Source organism: Pelophylax lessonae (assembly GCF_965119305.1).
Source record: "Pelophylax lessonae genome assembly, chromosome: 10".
Taxonomy (NCBI): Eukaryota; Metazoa; Chordata; class Amphibia; order Anura; family Ranidae; genus Pelophylax; species Pelophylax lessonae.
In genome coordinates, this window is record NC_138777.1 from 57483203 (window position 1) to 57501476 (window position 18274).

Here is an 18274-nt window from a genome sequence, read left to right on the forward strand (position 1 = left end):
GAGCCTTTCTTTGAACTTGTATCCAGTCTTTCTTTGAATTATATTTGCTGCTTCTCTATCACTGCCTATTCTCAGACTGGGGTGGATCTTTGACCAGATGTGTTGGTTAACTGCAACAAGGTCACAGACCTGGCTGGACTTTCTGGATCATATTATTGCAGGGTTTCTCAAATAGGGTTCCCCTAGAAGTTAGGGATTCCATGAGCAAGGAGCAATTTCTGTCTCTCAGATAAGTTCCCACTCACACCAATGATCTTTTTAGCTATCTGTAAGGGGGTAATTCGTCCCAAAGACCACAAGTGTAAGGAGCATTCTTCCCACTGACAATCACAATAATGTATCATGAGTTGTAAATATAGTAATTTTTGAAAAGCACTGAGAAAACTGTTGGCGCTATATAAATTCTGTATAATATTATTAATATTAATAGAAGTGGTTCGCTGAGGCTTGGATAGGTACTTCAAGGGTTCCTCTGTGTTGGAAAGGTTGAGAAAGGCTGAATTACTGTTTGAACAGAATTAAAAATCTTTTAGCAAGAATAACCGCACGTTTTTTAATTGAATCTATCCACTTGCCTGGTATTCAGCGTTCCAAAAAAAAAAAACATCAAAAAGCCAAACAGGCACCATTTACCCCTATTCAGGAAGAGGTTACTGCAGCATTTCGCCATGGCAAATTCCAGGATGACATTTTCAAGGGCACCTCTCCAAATCTAGGTTCCAACTATGCCTACAAGTTCCAGTGATGTAATGCCAAACTTTCCCAGAGCACATCTGTGCAGTCCCACCATATTATTAGATGATCTCTCTATCTGGTAGATTTCTTTGTGAAATTCTCTGTTGAATCAAAACTCTCCGCTTTAGAAAGCAACATAGCATTAAAACTGCATGGTCTGTGCTGCTGTGGGGCGTAGCTTGTGATTCAGAGTCGTCAGCAGAGGTTGCAATGATGCAGTTAGCACAGATGAATCATTCAATACTAACTTGCCAAACAATTTCTATTCCCCATAGACCTCCAGAAAACCCATCCGCATGTATATATATATGTGGTTTAAAATGTGTCAGATTAAAATAGCTCTAGTTTATATTCTCCAGAAGTAAAACATGTGCGAAAAAGAAGGGGGGGGGCAGCAAAACTATACTTTAAAGGCCGCTAAACATAAATTGCATGTTATGGAAAGACTCTAGCCAACACAAAAGCAGTTCTATAGTTCCTGGTACTTTTTCGATCTCTAACATCCATCAACAATTTTGCCCTAATTTCTGAAAAGTATCATGATTAGCACTCACTAGGGATGCACCAATATATTGGCTGCCAAACATTATCAACCGAATAGAGTTATCAGTGTTTTGCAGATAGAATGAACAAAAAAAAAAAAGTGCTGATAATAGGCATGCTACATCCTTTTGACTTTAAGGCTTCTTTCAAACGGTCCGCCTCCGCAGGCGGATCCGTGTTGCTCAGCGGGGATCGATCCGCGATCCCCGCTGAGCCGGGCGGATGACAGCTCCGTCTCCGCTTGCAGAGCGGAGAGGGAGGTGTCTCAGCACCCGCTGCCCTCTATGGGGGATCGGATGAGAGCGGACCGCTTGTCCGCTCTCATCAGATCTGCTCCGCTCCGATTACTGAACGGATGGAAAAATAGGGATTCCATCCATCCAGATTTCAGCACAGGATCGGATGCGGATGGCAGCGGGTGTCAGCAGAGGTGACCTCCGCTGACACCCCCTGCCCCATAGAGCTGCATGGAGGATCCGATCAGATCCGCCTAAAAAACTGACAGGCGGATCTGATCGGACCGCCCGTGTGAAAGAGCCCTAATGCAAATTCCTGTCCCACTGGCTTCAATGCAAAATCCTGTCCCATTGGCTTCAATGTAAAATCCCGTCCCATCGATTTGAATGCAAAAACGCCAAGGACTAAGCTGACACTTTTTGTGTACAAGTTAAAATCAGTATTCAAATACACTTTAAAACATTTAGCCCCTGTAACCCCTGTGAGCCTCCTCTTTTCCCTCTTACTTCCCTTACGTTACTATCATACCTTCTCCTATTATTTCTTTATACTCCTCTGTTTCCTTAAAGTTTTGCCACTCAACCCAAATTTCTATCTCACACTCCTGATCCTCCTCTCCCCAATTCTTTAAGGCTTCCAGTTTTCTTGTTTTATCTACTCTAATCACTCAGTCTTTACTTGTTGGGGGCTCCTCTTTTTGCCATTTTAAGGTGATAAGACTTTTAGCTGCATTTAGTAGGTGTGGCAGGAGTGTTTTTCTATATTGCTTCACTGACATCTGTGTTTCATGGAACAAGCATGTCCATAGTTCTTCTGGAACATATTTTTTTGTAATTTTTTTTATCAAGGATAAGATTTCTTTCCAGAATATTTTAATTTTTGGACATTCCCACCAAATATGGGATATTGTCCCAGTCATCTGGCAACCTCTCCAGCAGTCTCTTGAGTTCTCCTTCTGGAAATTTCCCAATTTGTCGGGAGTATTGTACCACCTTGCGAGCAATTTGTAGTTAATTTCTTCAGTAATTGTGTCAATTGCTGATTTATGTACTAGCTGTAAACTTCTATCCCAAAGAATATCCTTACTACATGGTCCTAGATCTTTCTCCCATTTCTCTTTTAATGAGGGACCTATCTCCTTTGTTATTTTGAGCAATATTTTATAAACATTTGAGACATTGTTTGCCACTCTATCCGATACACACATCTGTTCAAAGGGTCTTAAATCTTTAGCGTCTCTTAGTGGTTGGGGCAGAGTAGCAACAAAGTGCCTCAGTTGTATGTATTTCCACTCATTTATTTTCCATTCCTTTTTTTTTTGTTTTAATTCTGCGAGAGATAAGAGTCTCCCTTGATCTATTATTTCTCCTAACCGGGCGTCCCTATCATCTATCCATCTACCTAGTTCCCTACCTTCTCCAGGTGCGAAAAATTTAGTACTTTGAAGCGGAATCAGGGGTGAATTGTGTTTCCAGTTTTCGCTTAAGTGAATCGTGTCCCATATTTTTAGGGCATGTCGTGTGATTATGTCTGTGTTGCTATTTAATTCTCTAAACTTCCAAATAATTTTTGCTAGGTGTGCCGAACTAAGTGTGCATTCTATTCTTACCCAATCTTTTTCGTCTTTTTGTTTACTCCACTCTATCACCCGTGTAATTATTGATGCTAAATAATATTTTTTAAAGTCTGGTAGTGCAAGCCCTCCATGTCCTTTCTCTCTACTTAGTGTCGTGTAGCTAATCCTTGTTTTTTTGTGCTTCCAAATAAACTGGGTTATCAACCTTTTTAGTGTTTTAAAAAATATTTGTGGGATTGGGATGGGGATCATTTGGAATATGTAAAGTATTTTGGGTAGGATTATCATTTTTATTGTATTTATTCTTCCTATCCAAGAGAATATTCTCGGGGATAGTTTGTTCAGCTCTGCTCTCGTATTATTTAATATATGGAGGAAGTTTACTTTATATAATTTCTCGGGGGATGCTGTTAGCTTAATCCCTAGATAATTTATTTCGTCTTTACGCCATTTAAAATTGAATTCGTTTTTTAACTTCTCTTCTTCTTGCTTATCAATGTTTATACTTAGTATCTCTGATTTTTTTTGATTGATTTTTAAGTTGGAAAGCTTGCCATAATATTTCATAGCTTTTATTATATTTGGCAGTGTGATCGTAGGTTTGGTTATATACAACAAGATATCGTCCGCGAAAGCGGATACCTTATACTCATCCTCTCCTAGCCTTACACCCCCGATATTCACATTTCTCCTGATGGTTGCTAGTAATGGTTCCAGGGATAACACAAACAACATTGGGGATAATGGGCATCCCTGTCTGGTTCCATTAAACATCTCGAAGGGTTCTGACATAGTACCGTTGATCTTAACTCTGGCAGTTGGCTGGATGTATAGGGATTTAATCCTGGATAGCATTGTAGGGCCAAGTCCTAACTCTTCTATGGTTTCGAACATAAATTCCCAATTCACCCTATCAAATGCTTTTTCTGCATCTAATGACATTATTATGCTTGCTGGTCTATTTTTTAACATTTGATTAATTAGGAGAATTGTTTTTATTCCATTATCTCGGCCCTGCCGACCTGGTATGAACCCCACTTGGTCTCTATGTATCCATTCCTTCATCAGACTTTTTATCCTGGTAGCTAGTATTTTTGTGAATAACTTGGTGTCTGTGTTAAGGAGAGATATGGGCCTGTAGCTTGAGCATAGTAGCGGATCTTTCTCCTCCTTATGGATAACAGTTATAGAGGCGGACAGGGCGTCTTTACTCATCTCGTATTGAGTACCTATTCCATTCATGTAGTCTTTTAATTTTGGTATTAATATTTCCTTGTATCTTTTATAGTAGTTTATTGTAAATCCATCAGGGCCTGGGCTTTTACCTGATTTAGTATCTTTAATGGCCTTCTCTACTTCTTGTTCTGAGATTGGTTTCTCTAGGGCTATTAATTTATCTTCCTCAACCCTTGTCAATTTTGCCTTTCTGATGTATTCTATAATTTTCTTGCTCCTGTCCGGCTCCATGGCCTGAATATCCTCTTTCTTTACTAAGTAGAGGTTTGCATAGTATTTTTGGAATTCCTTAGCAATTTCTGTTGTTGTTTGGATTATGTCCCCGTTTTTATTTTTTATTCTATCTATAAAGTTCCTCGCTTTCCACTTTTTTAAGGTTCTTGCCAGGTTTTTTCCCACTTTATTACTTTCCTTATAGATTTCTTTTGTATATCTTTTCATTTCCTGTCTAACTTCTTGGTCTAGAAGGTCTTTCCATTCTTCTCTTTTTTTTTCTAACAGGTTATGTGTAGATATGTCTTGTGTTTTTTTATGTTTTTGCTCGAGGTGGTACAATTCCGTATGGAGTCTATCCTTATTTATTTTTCTTTCTTTTTTCCTTTGTGCCCCTTTTGATATCATTATCCCCCTCATATATGCTTTATGAGCTTCCCAGACCAATTTTTTTTGGCGTGTCGTTGTCATCATTTACTTGGAAGTAGAGTTCCAGCTCTTTCTCTATTTCTTTTCCCCATTTTTTATCGGTTAACATCTCTTCATTAATTCTCCACGCGTCCCTTTTTGGCGTTTCCCTGTCTATTCCTATTTTTACAGTAATGGGGGTGTGGTCGGACCAGGTCCTTGTCCCAATCTCTGCCTCGGTTACCCTCTCTATCCATCTATGTTCTATTAGTATGTAATCTAATCTCAAGTAAGTTCCATGTGTACTCGAGAAGCATGTATAGTCTCTGCTTTTTGGATGTAGCATTCTCCAGACATCGACTAATTGGTTTTTTAATAATTTTTCTTTTATTCTATTTTTCTGGTTTTTGTTGATGCCTATCACTTTTGAGGTGGTATCTATTTTTGGGTCGAGGCATAGATTTAGGTCTCCTGCTACGACCACTCCCCCTTTTTTAAACGTCATTAATTTCCCCATTACCTTACTCAGAAAATCTATTTGTCTTACATTAGGGCTATATATATTTGCTAGGGTAATTTCCTCCTCTCCTATTTTTCCTCTTAGAAAGAGGTATCTTCCCTCTGGATCTACGCATCTCTCCTCAAGTGTGAATCCGAGGCCTCTGGCAAGGCCAATAGCTATTCCCCTAGAATTACTCCCCGTGGAGTCCGCGTAGTACCAGGTAGGGTGGCCCTGTGAATAAAGCCTGATATTAGACGCGTGGGAGATGTGAGTCTCTTGTAGAAAGACTAGGTCTGCCCCCAAGTAAATGATTTCTTTTAGGATTTTTTTTCTTTTGTCTGGTGCATTCAGGCCTCGTACATTATATGATAGTATTTTAATTACTGCCATTTCTCATTTTTATAGTTTCCCTTTTCTCCCGTCTGGGCTTTAGTATATTCCTATATTCCTGAGGGTTCTTGCTCCTTTGGGTCGGTTTGTATCTTATAGGATTTGGTTTTTCACTCTCTCTTTCTGCAAAGTATCATGATTAGCACTCACTAGGGATGCACCAATATATTGGCTGCCAAACATTATCAACCGAATAGAGTTATCAGTGTTTTGCAGATAGAAAGAACAAAAAAAAAAAAGTGCTGATAATAGGCATGCTACATCCTTTTGACTTTAATGCAAATTCCTGTCCCACTGGCTTCAATGCAAAATCCTGTCCCATTGGCTTCAATGTAAAATCCCGTCCCATTGATTTGAATGCAAAAACGCCAAGGACCAAGCTGACACTTTTTGTGTACAAGTTAAAATCAGTATTTTTTGATAGAAAACTACTTAGAACCCCCAAACATTATATATATTTTTTATCAAAGACTCTGGAGAATAAAATGGCGGTCCTTGCAATATTTTTGTCGTGGTATTTGCGCAGTGGTCTGCAATTTTTTGGAAAAAAATAAATTTCACTGCATTTAAAAAAAAACTGAAAAGTAAAGTTAGCCCAATTGTTTTGTATATTGTGAAATACGATGTCACGCCGAGTAAATAGATACTCAACATGTTACAGTTTAAAATTGCGCACACTCGTGGAATGGCGACAAACTATGGTACTTAAAAATCTGCATAGGCGACGCTTTCAAAAAATTTTAAGGGTTACCAGTTTAGAGTTACAGAGGAGGTCTTTTTCTAGAATTATTGCTCTCGCTCGAGCGATCGAGGCGACACCTCACGTGTTGGTTGGAACACAGTTTTCATTTGTGGGTGCGACTTACGTATGCGTTTACTTTCATGCACAAGTGCACGGCGACAGGGGCACTTTAAAAAAAAAAAAAATGTCCTATTTATTTTATTCATTTTTAGCACGGTTTTAAAAAAAAAAAAAAAATTAAAATCTCATCACTTTTATTGCTGTCACAAGGAATGTAAACATTCCTTGTGACAGTAATAGGCAGTGACAGGTGGAGATCTAAAAGACCCCAGACCCCTCCACTGCACTTCAAAGTATTAAAAATGCCGAAATCTGGATTTTTGAATACTGACAGTTTTTTTAAAACGGCGCCATTAGCAGCCGAGTAAACAGGAAGTGACGTTGCTTCCGTGTTACTACATCGGAGACCTGATCAAAGCCGAATCTGACTTTGTTCGGGACTCCAACCAGCTGGCGGATGATGCTGGGTGGTTGGTCAGGTCTCCCGGTGGGAGGGGAGACCCGGCAAAGCCGTGGAAGGTGGGCGGGAGGGCTGCTGAGCCGCATCAGCTGTTCTCTTCAGAAAGCCGACCACCAGCTCTAAAAAAATGGTACCAGGTTGATGCCTGCAGCTGCAGGCATTATCCCGGTACAACCACTTCTGCAAGCCGACGTACAGGTACATCGGTTTGCGGGGAGTGGTTAAATTAACTTTTTTTTTTTAAACGGTCTGTTTCAGTTTTTGCCCAAAAGCATCCTAGGCTTTTTTCAGTTTCGGCACTGGGATTTTCATTTTGGTGCACCACTAGTACTCACCTGTGAAACAGGTAATCCAATGTGTAAGGATATGAGTAGGCAAAGTTTTGCCTTCTCATCCCACCAGACAAAGGAGGAGCAGTGACAATGCAGAGCCCATAGGGTTTGAATCCCTCCAACTGCTTGACAACTAAAAGACATGGAACTCTATAAGGGATTATTTTCTTTTCAAAGAAACCGAATTGGCTTCAATCAAGCTACACGGTGTTAGATCCAGAATAGCGCTTAGCAGAATTCCCTTATAATGGTAAACATCTCTTAAAAGCATTTACAAATATCAATAGAATTTGCAAGAAAACACACAAATTGAAATTTTTCATCATTTCTTTTAAGGACTCCAATGCAGGGGTAGGCAACCTCCATGATCCAGCAAACTACAAGTCCCATTAGGCATGGTAAAGACCCTTTCAGACGGTGCAGACTCTATCAAGCGGATCCGCCTGCTCTGTGAGGCATCTCTCCGCTAAGCAGACGAATGACAGGTCTGTGTCTGCCATGCAGAGCAGAAACAGTCTGCTGTTCTCTATGGGGCAGTCCGATGGTCCGTTTTCATCCGACTGTCATCCGATCTGCCCGACGGATGGGAACTTATCCCCATTTGTCTGTATTTAGCAGACTGAAATAGATCGGGTTCCAGTGGTTGTTCGCAGACATCCGCCGTTCCATAGAGAACAATAGGTGGTCCGATAAAGTCCCCCTGAAAAATGGACAGGCAGACCCGATCGGTCCACTGGTGTGACAGGGGCATTAGCCTGGCCCCCAGAGGCATGAGGAGATTTGTGATTTCACCACAGCTGGGGTGTCAAGGTTGCCCATCCCTGCTCCAATGAAAGGCTAGATCTAAACCCAAATTCTCAAATCTCATGTTAGTTTTGACATGTAAATGTAATTTCAAAAGTTGTTTTCAATATTTTTGAACTTACAGCTTTCATTAAAGTCCAGCTGAACTTTCTGTTCAATTAAGAAAAACACATTCAAGTGTATCAAATTAAAAGGTGTGCAAAGTCTAAAGTTAGCCATAACGTGGGGAGAGGAAGAGAAGCGCAACAACTATAGTATAGCATGTAAAGTGTAATTTTAATAGAAAATCTAAAAAAGTACTCACAAAGATAAAATCAAAAAGAGCTCAGGTAGCCTCTCGGAGAGAAACCGGACACGCAACCAGGATGCCTTGCCTTCGCCACTGGCAAGGGAGCGGAGATGGAAAGGCAGCAGGGAACCGCTGTGACTGGAAAGCCAAAGCCATAGATGAAACACAGGGCCCAGGGTATGAAGCCACCTTATGTAGTAGGAAAATGCTTGAACTGAAACCAGAATGCATTTCGAAACAACCTTGCTTCTTCTTCAGCAAAGAATAAGCAATGTTGCTTTGAAACGTGTTCCAGTTCCAGCTCCAGCATTTTCCTACTACATAAGGTGGCTCCATAACCTGGGCCCTGTGTTTCATCCATGGCTTTGGCTTTCCAGTGACAGAGGTTCCTTGCTGCCTTTCCATCTCTGCACCCTTGCCACTGGCCAAGGCAAGACATCCTAGTTGCATGTCTGATCTCTGTCCCAGAGGCTATCTGACTGTTATCTTTGTGAGTACTTTTTTATTTTAAATACACCTTACATGCTATACTAAGTTGTTGTGCTTCTCTCCCCCTCCCCACTTTTTGTCTCCTACAGCCACACAGCACATCCATGCTGGAACGAAGCATCACTTCCAGAGTTAGATTAGTAGTGTGTTGTATAGCACTCTGGGGTAGCATCTAGCTTACATAAGTTTTATATTGTTTCAAATTGTTTTACATTGCTTCACACTATGAACGTAAAATCTAGCACATCAGGGCACCGATTTGTGGCCGGCTCATCTGTGTATGGGGGTGGTTTCAGTTCAAGGGTTGGTGCCCTGTGATTATTCTTGGTGTTCCCACCGTTGATATTTTTTTACTTAAAGTTAGTCATACACATACAGATTTTTTCTAGTCAGCCTGGTTTCACATTACGTCACACTAAATGGCACAGATGAAAACATCTCTAAACATCTCAACTATTGTATTCAGACAGCCGGGGCACCCAGGGCTGCATGAATACCTGAACAGCGGCTACATCTGATGGGATAGTCACTGTTCAGGTAATAAATTCTCCATCTGGCGCAGTTGACTTTTGTCGAGCCAGGTGGTACTGACAGGGCCACATGTGGCTCTACTTTTGGCCAATTCGATAGCTCAACAGTGTGTGTTCTTTGAAAAGCAGCCACAGCCTCAGTAAAAAAGGCTATCACCTGCCAGTATTCTGTACTGAAGGATGCTTGTTCTCTGTGTGGAAGCTGTGGTCTCTCTGAGGTGTGGCATGCTTCCACCCCCCCCCCCCCCCATAGTTCACAATTATCAAATCTCATGCTTCCTGCTAATTAGAGACCTGTAGCAAAGGCTGGTTTGAGACGTAGGCCTCATGCACACTGCTGCTCCTAAATTCACATTTTCTGAGCTTTTGGCATTTTTTACCTAAGCTCCTGAACACCACTTAATAAAAAGCCTGTGTGTCAATGTACACATAGACTTTTACCAGAGTTCAGGGACAGGTGCATTTAGATGCAGTTAAATGCTTCTCTCCTGAACACAGAAGATTTGTATTCAGGAGAGAAGAGTTTTAGCAGAAAAACGCTGGCCACGGCAAAAACATCTAGGCGAGTTTAAGCACTTTCATTTTAATGGTCAAAATAAATTATTGTGGCCAATAAAATGATTTAGCGCCCAAGCGCTGGATGCTGCTAAACATAGGTAAAATGCAGCAAAACACGGTACACTCGTTTACCAGTGACCAGTTTTTGTGCTGTGAGGAGAAAGGCATCTAGGAAACTAAAGGTTCAGTTGCACTTTTTATAGGGTGAAAATCCTCTGTCTTTGTCCCCCAATTGTGCTCCTGCAATGTCACCCTGTCACATTCACCCCTGATGGAAACTATAAATGTACAGGCATGGTCCACCTCTGTCACTATTAGTGGATTCATGCACACTGGGTGTTTAGCCTTGGTGCATGGGGCTCTGCCATGTAGCTGCGGACAGAGGGCACAGATGTCCTGTCCCCCTGCCATCAGGCTGTTGAACTCCATGAGAGGCTGACAGCTGCTGTGGCTGGACAGGACACCTAGTAGTACAAACGTTAGGGAAGTATACGCCCAGGGATGAACGCCTGAAACGCAAGAAGTCCTAATGGGACACCTGTGCCCTCCACTCACAGCTAAATGCCAGAGTCCCGTGCACCAGGGCTAAAATGTCCAGTATGCATTGGGGCCTTAGGAAACCACAGCAAAGATGTTCAGCCAACTCTAGTGCAAGTAGACTAGAATTTGCAGCGAGAGGCTGGAGGAAATAACCAACACGGCAAAAATTATATTTTTTTGAACAAAATAAAAAAAACTTGGCAGTGCACGGGAGAAGATGTGGGGGAAATAAGCAGCCCCTCAAATTCTTACCTGAGCTCCAACTCAATCCAGCGATGTTGCACAAGAGCCTCATCTGTCTGGGGCTATCCCTCCTCATTGGCTGAGACAGCAGGAGAGAGAGGGGGTGGGGCCGAGCCGCCGCTCCGTGTCTTAAAGGACACTCAGAGCAGTGGCTCGGTTTGGGTGCCCCCATAGCAAGTGGCTTGCCGTGGTGCATTCGACAGGAAGGAGAGTCCAGGAGTGCCGACGAGGGACCCGAGAAGAGGAGGATCGGGGCTGCTCTGTGCAAAACCATTACACAGAGCAGGTGAGTATAACGTGTTGGTTATTTTATAACAAAAAACAAGACTTTAATATCACTTTAATTGAACGAGCTGAAGTTAGAAGCCGATTGGTTACTAATCACAGCTGCACCAGATTTTGTGTCCACCAGTTTTAGTAAATCACCGCTATATGTCATCTAGATCTACATTATTATTTATCCTTCCCTTTTACTACATCATACTAGTTGCTATGGACAACACAGGCAGTTCTGTAGCACAAATCTTGACAGAGAGGACCTACCACGGCGCTGCAGGTCGTACTCCCGCTTTGTCTCTTCATTCCCCAGAATTTTCCAAGCTTGACTGATTTCAATAAACTTGTGTGCTCCCTCTGTAGTCAGCTCAATGTCCTCTTCCTTGTGCTGCTTGTCTGGGTGGTACTGCTCTCATGGAAAATAAAAGAGAAAGAATCAATAAAGAACTCAAACTAGCCAGCTTTGTACACACGCTTTAACAGTCACTCAAACAGAAAATGTATGAAATGTGGAGCAATGTGAAAAAAGGCCATGATGAGGTTTTTTTGTTTTCTTTAACTGATGCTAAAAGGTATAGGTGGAGTCATGAGAATAAAACACGGTATTCCAATGGTATACACTATACAGGATTTCCCAAAATCCTTCCACAGACCCATGTAATACAGTCACTGCTTCTCATATAGTCTGCACAAGCTTGAGTTTAAAATATACAAAGTCTGTCGCATGGAATTTAACAAAAAGTGTTAGGATTTACTGATCTGCTACTGACAGCTCGGTGCCAGATACCACAGCATACCTTCAGAGGTCTAGTGGAGTCCATGTCTTGACAAGTCAGGGCTGTTTTGGCAGAAAAAGGGGGACCTAGTCAATACTAGGTAGTTGTGGTGTGTGGTCATAATGTTAAGTGGGGTACACACTAGTAGAAAATCTGCCGAAAATTCCCGCCCGATGTGAAATCGTCCGATTTTCGCCTAGTGTGTACACAATTTGCAACGAAAAAAAACGGAGGGACAAACACCAAAATTTTTTTTCCCCGTCCCCAGACGACCAATTTTCGTTTAATGTGTATGCAGTACGTCCGTGAAAAATCGGATACGAAAGACTGCACATGATCTGAAGTTGCTGACAACCCGGAAGTCTAGGAACAAATGTGCCAAAAAAAATAAAAAAATCGGATGAGAAATTTCGTGAACATTTATACACTAACTAAAAACGGTAATGAACGCTGAGAAGACAGAGAAAAATCGGAGGATATTTCATCCGATTTTCGTCAAGCGTGTACGGCCCTTTAGGGTTGATCAGTGCATATACAGTATATTTTATTTATTTTGCACACACACCTATACACCCATCAGCCATAACATTATGACTGAAAATGACAAAATACACACAAGGGCGCACCGGCCTAGTGCATTATCCTCTAAAAGTTTTTTTCAAAATAAAAGGTATAAAAATACTCACCAACGAGTTATAATAAAAGCATATCAAATATGGTACGCAGTCTTCAGCATCGAGATCCAAGGGTGTAACATTATGACCACCCATCTAATATGGAGTTACTCTCTCTTTTGCCACTAAAACACCCCTGACCCATGGAGGCTTAGACTCCACTAGACAAAATATCACACTGCCTCTGCCAGCTTCATTTCTTCCCTCTTCAACAGGTAAGTGACTCACATGCATCCAACCATCCACATGATGGAAAAGAAAACATCAGGCTAGGCAACCTTCTTCCATTGCTCAGTGGTCCAGTTCTGATGTTCACATGCCCATTGTAGGCAGTTTTGGCTGTCGACACGGGTCAGTATGGGCACCCTGACCTGTCTGCAGAGTACACAGCCCCATACACAACAAACTGCGCTGCACTATGAGTTCTGACATCTTTATATCAGAACCAGCAGGAACTTTTGCAGAAATTTGATTTACAGTAGCTCTTCTATTGGATCAAACTACATGGGCCAGCCTTCCCCATGTATACCAATAAACCTTGCCTGCCGAGGACCCCATTGCCGATTTTCCTTCCTTGGACCATTTTTGGCAGGTCCTGACCACTGTAGACCGGGACCATCCTACAAGAGCTGCAGATTTGGAGTTGCTCTGACCCCGTCTAGCCATTACAGTTTGTCAAAGTTGCTCAAATCCCTACGCTACAAAAAGAAAAAAAAAATGGGATATATTTAATTTAGTTTTGATATTTTATTCATTTTTTTCTTTTAACAAAAGTTTTCCATGTATTGTTGTATCTTGTCTTGTAAATTAGCCTAACAGCATCTGGCTATGCTGGATGTTTCCTCCTGGAGACATGGCCTATTCTCTTAAGGTTTGCAAATATAAACATTCGTACTTGATCACAACAGGTTACAGGGGCTCACAACTTGTTGATCTGCAGGAACCTCCCGTCCTCCTACATGACAATATGCCCCAGTTTTCTGCTTGAGCCGTTTACATCCTACTGTTATGTAAAGAGGTCTTACAGGAGTAGATAGCCTGAAGCCATGGAGCCTTCCTTTGTGGCTGACATGGTTCATCGGCTGCTAATTAGATAGCATGTACTGTCAACGCTCTCCAGCCCTTCTCCTCTATTAATTGATCTTTAAGCCGAGGAAATGTTACTTGCCCTGCATTCTTCAGAGCTGTGAGCTTCATGTGTACAGTCCTATAGATCACTGTATTTGTTGTTAAAGGGAATTATGGCGTATCAAAATATACATAGAGTTATCATTGAAGCATTTGTCTGGCTGGAATTTTTAATTTTTCTTTCACATTCCTTTAGGCTGCATTCACATGTCAGCGTATGGATCGCGGACAGAATCGCCGCGATTCCGCCCGCGATCCGGAGATCACTGCAAATCGCAGGACGCCTGTGCGTTGCCCGTGATTTGCAATAGCACCCCAAATGCTGAGCGATGTTGCCGCGATTTCCACCTGCCGAATCGCAGTAACATCGCGCAAAAAAAAATTGCGGGACGCATTATGCCCAAAAAAGTACAAGTGCTTCTTTGGAGCGTATTGCGTCCCGCAATTTATTTTGCACGATGTTACCGCGATTCGGCAGGTGGAAATCGTGGCAACATCGCTCAGCATTTGGGGTGCTATTGCAAATCACGGGCAATGCACAGGTGTCCCGCGATTTGCAATGATCTCCGGATCGCGGGCGGAATCGCGGCGATTCTGCCCGCGATCCATACGCTGACATGTGAATGCAGCCTAAAATTATTAGGCTACGTTCACATCTTGGCGTTGCTATTACAGGCGTTTTTATGGGCGTTTTTGCAGGTGTTTTTAGATTGACTAGAGACCAATGGAAAACGCCTGTAATCTGCCCAAAAAGAAGCTCATGTACTTTTTTGAGCGTTGGGCGTTTTGCTCACGGCGTCAAAATGCTCAGGTGTGAACAGGGGCCATTGAAATGAATAGGATTTGTCTTGTTGGGCGTTTTGAGAGCTGATCCTAGAGCAGAAGAACGCCCCAAAACGCCTACATGTGAACGTAGCCTTAGAATTTGAGGATTTCATTTTATACACAGACTTGGAGATTTTCCCTCCTGTGTCTATCTTTACGATAAATAAAATGACATGCATTTCTGTTAAAATACATCTTATAGTAGATCAGTTAGCCACATACAGAAGTTGTATAAAGAAATAAAAGAGTGCACAAATGCCTAGTGCAGTGATGGCAAACCTTGGCACCCTAGATGTTTTGGAACCACATTTGCGATGATGATCAACTACACTGCAGAATACATGAGCATCATGGGAAATGTAGTTCCAAAACAGCTGGGTTGCCAAGGTTCCCCATCACTGGCCTAGTGCATTACCTTTAACACCAAAGAATTTATTAAAAAAACCAAAAGCATACTCACAAACATGAGGAAATCACAAGCATAAAAGATCACAACGCCAACATTGTGGATACCAGGTCGCTGTGTTTGGAAAGCTGACACCTTTTGGGAGACAAGCACTCATCCTCAAAGCTAATCCAACTAATTACAAAGCATGATTTATATAATTAGTTAAATTAGCTATGAGAAAGGGGTGGAGAGACAGAGTGGTGACATCACGCTCTCCACCTCTCCATCTCGTCCAATCAGAGAACACTTTGCATCCATTCATAAAATACAAAGCATGCTCTGAATGGCGCCCATGCCAAGCGACCAACCTCCTGTGTTCAGAATAGAGCAGGGCAGCCTCTCAGCAGGGGACCTGGAAGCAACTGGAGATCAATGTAGTAGTTCAGCAATTACTTGCTTCCAGAGGTATTGGTTAGGTATGGGATATACATAGGTACATTGGTTCAAGCTGGACCAGTGTAACAATGAATAAACTATCTATACCTGGAACTCAACTTCAACTCCCCAGCCTCCTCAACATTACAGAAAAAGTACTTCAAAACTTCAGTTTTGAAGTTTTCAGAAAAAACAGCAAATAAAACGTAAGCAGCATTTTTTAAATTATGCTATGTGATTGGGAACATACAGTATAACAAAAGTAAAACTGGTATTACACAATTTGACTTCAAAAGTAGAAAAACACTATGAATGGACATGAGTACGATGATATGCCGTAAAGGGAAACCTCCAATGGAGGCACAGTAATGAAAGGATATTGTAAGTGTAGCCTTGTAATTACATTTCTATTACCTTTGTGTACTAGTGAGAAAAATGTACCTTTACTTCTGGAAATAGAGACCACAATGTCACCAGGAAAATAAATCTTTTCAATTGGATAAGACATTAAAGCGAACTTCCACCCAAAAGTGGAAGCTCCGATTATCTGTGCCTCCCCCCCCCCCCCTGGTGCCACATTTGGCACCTTTCGGTGGGGGTGGGAGGAGCAGGTACCTGTTTTTGACAGGTACCGTCTCCACTTCTGTCGGACCTCGCCACGGTCCATCAGAAGTTTGGCCCCCTCCTCCTTCCCCACCGCCGGGCCATTCAGAAAGCACAGCTCGCTTTGCGCATGCGCAGTAGGGAATCGCTTGTGAAGCCGAATATAAAAGTCAGCAGCTACAGTATGTGTAGCTGCTGACTTTTAATTTTTCCATGGGGGGGATGGAGCACCGCTTTAAAAGCCTTTCCCAACGCTCTCCAAACACTGCAAATATGGCTGAGCAAGGTTTTTAAAGCTTTTGCAGATGTCAAGATTGTCACAGTTAATATATACAGTATCTCCCAAAAGTGAGTACACCCCTCACATTTTTGTAAATATTTTATTATATCTTTTCATGTGACAACACTGAAGAAATTACACTTTTCTACAATGTAAAGTAGTGAGTGTACAGCTTGTATAACAGTGTAAATTTGCTGTCCCCTCAAAATAACTCAAAACACGCAGCCATTAAGGTCTAAATCTTTGGCAACAAAAGTAAGTACACCCCCTAAGTGAAAATGTCCAAATTGGGCCCAATTATCCACCCTCCCTGGTGTCATGCGATTTGTTAGTGTTACAAGGTCTCAGGTGTGAATCGGGAGCAGGTGTGTTAAATTTGGTGATATCACTCCCACTCTCTCAAATTAGTCACTGGAAGTTCAACACGGCACCTCATAGCAAGGAAATCTCCAAGGATCTGAAAAAAAGAATTGTTGCTTTTCATAAAGATGGCCTAGGACATAAGAGGATTACCAAGACCCTGAAACTGAGCTGCAGCACGGTGACCAAGACCATACCGCGGTTTAACAGGACAGGTTCCACTCAGAACAGGCCTCGCCATGTTCGACCAAAGAAGTTGAGTGCGCATGCTTAGTGTCATATCCAGAGGTTGTCTTTAGGAAATAGACGTATGAGTGCTGCCAGCATTGCTACAGAGGCTCAAGGGGTGGGGGGGGGGGTCAGTCTGTCTGTGCTCAGACCAAACACCGCACACTGCATCAAATTGGTCTGCATGGCTGTCGTCCCAGAAAGAAGCCTCTTCTAAAGATGATGCACAAGAAAGCCCGCAAATAGTTTGCTGAAGACAAGCAGCCGAAGGACATGGATTACTGGAACCATGTCCTGTGGTCTGATGAGACCAAGGTAAACATATTTGGTTCAGATGGTGTCAAATGTGTGTGGTGGCAACTAGGTGAGGAGTACAAAGACAAGTGTGTCTTGCCTACAGTCAAGCATGGTGGTGGGAGTGTCATGGTCTGGGGCTGCATGAGTGCTGCCAGCACTGGGGAGCTACAGTTAATCGCAGGAACCATGAATGCCAACATGTACTGTGAAATACTGAAGCAGAGCTTGATCCCCTCTCTTTGGAAACTGGGCTGCCACAGGGCAGTATTCCAACATGATAACAACCCCAAACACACTTCCAAGACAACCACTGCCTTGCTAAAGAAGCTGAGGGTAAAGGTGATGGACTGGCCAAGCATGTCTCCAGACCTAAACCCTATTGAGCATCTGTGGGGCATCCTGAAACGAAAGGAGGAGCGCAAGGTCTCTAACATCCACCAGCTCGATGAGGTTATCATGGAGGAGTGGAAGAGGACTCCAGTGGCAACCTGTGAAGCTCTGGTGAACTCCATGGCCAAGAGGGTTAAGGCAGTGCTGGGAAATAATGGTGGCCACACAAAATATTGACACCTTGGGCCCAATTTGGACATTTTGACTTAGGGATGTACTCACTTTTGTTGCCAGCGGTTTAGACATTAATTGCTGTGTGTTGAGTTATTTTGAGGGGACAGCAAATTTACACTGTTATTCAAGCTGTACACTCACTACTTTACATTGTAGCAAAGTATAATTTCTTCAGTGTTGTCACATGAAAAGATATGATAAAATATTATTAAAAATATTAATAGACACCTTTATAACTTAAATTAAAGTATACAAAATTCTCAACACCTAAGAAAAAAAAAATTAACTTTAAATGTATGAATATTATTATGCACTTGGCTAATTGTAGTATATGTATGTTTCAAACTAACCTCACAGGCTCCTATGTAAAGTGTTGTTGCTATATAATTAAAATTAATAAAAGAATAGGCCAATAGATTTCATACAGGTGGGCATTATCACATTGATGGATATGTATGTAATTTACTCATGCAACCTATTCACCGGATGAATAATAATTCGTTTACAAAAGACCACTCGTCGGATTCCCCTTCATCAAAATGCACAGAGCCAT

At 42.0% G+C, this 18274-nt stretch overlaps 1 protein-coding gene across 5 annotated transcripts in view; it reads right to left on the minus strand.

Annotated features, from left to right (window-relative positions):
- Positions 1-18274, minus strand: part of DNAJC24 (DnaJ heat shock protein family (Hsp40) member C24) — an 83143-nt gene that overhangs the window by 34463 nt on the left and 30406 nt on the right. For 4 of the 5 annotated variants that reach the window (XM_082270760.1, XM_082270763.1, XM_082270762.1 and 1 more), the window contains exon 3: positions 11431-11572. In XM_082270760.1, the coding sequence (XP_082126886.1) occupies positions 11431-11572 (142 nt within the window). The remainder of the gene's footprint in view (positions 1-11430; positions 11573-18274) is intronic. The other variant, XM_082270761.1, reaches the window with a different exon arrangement.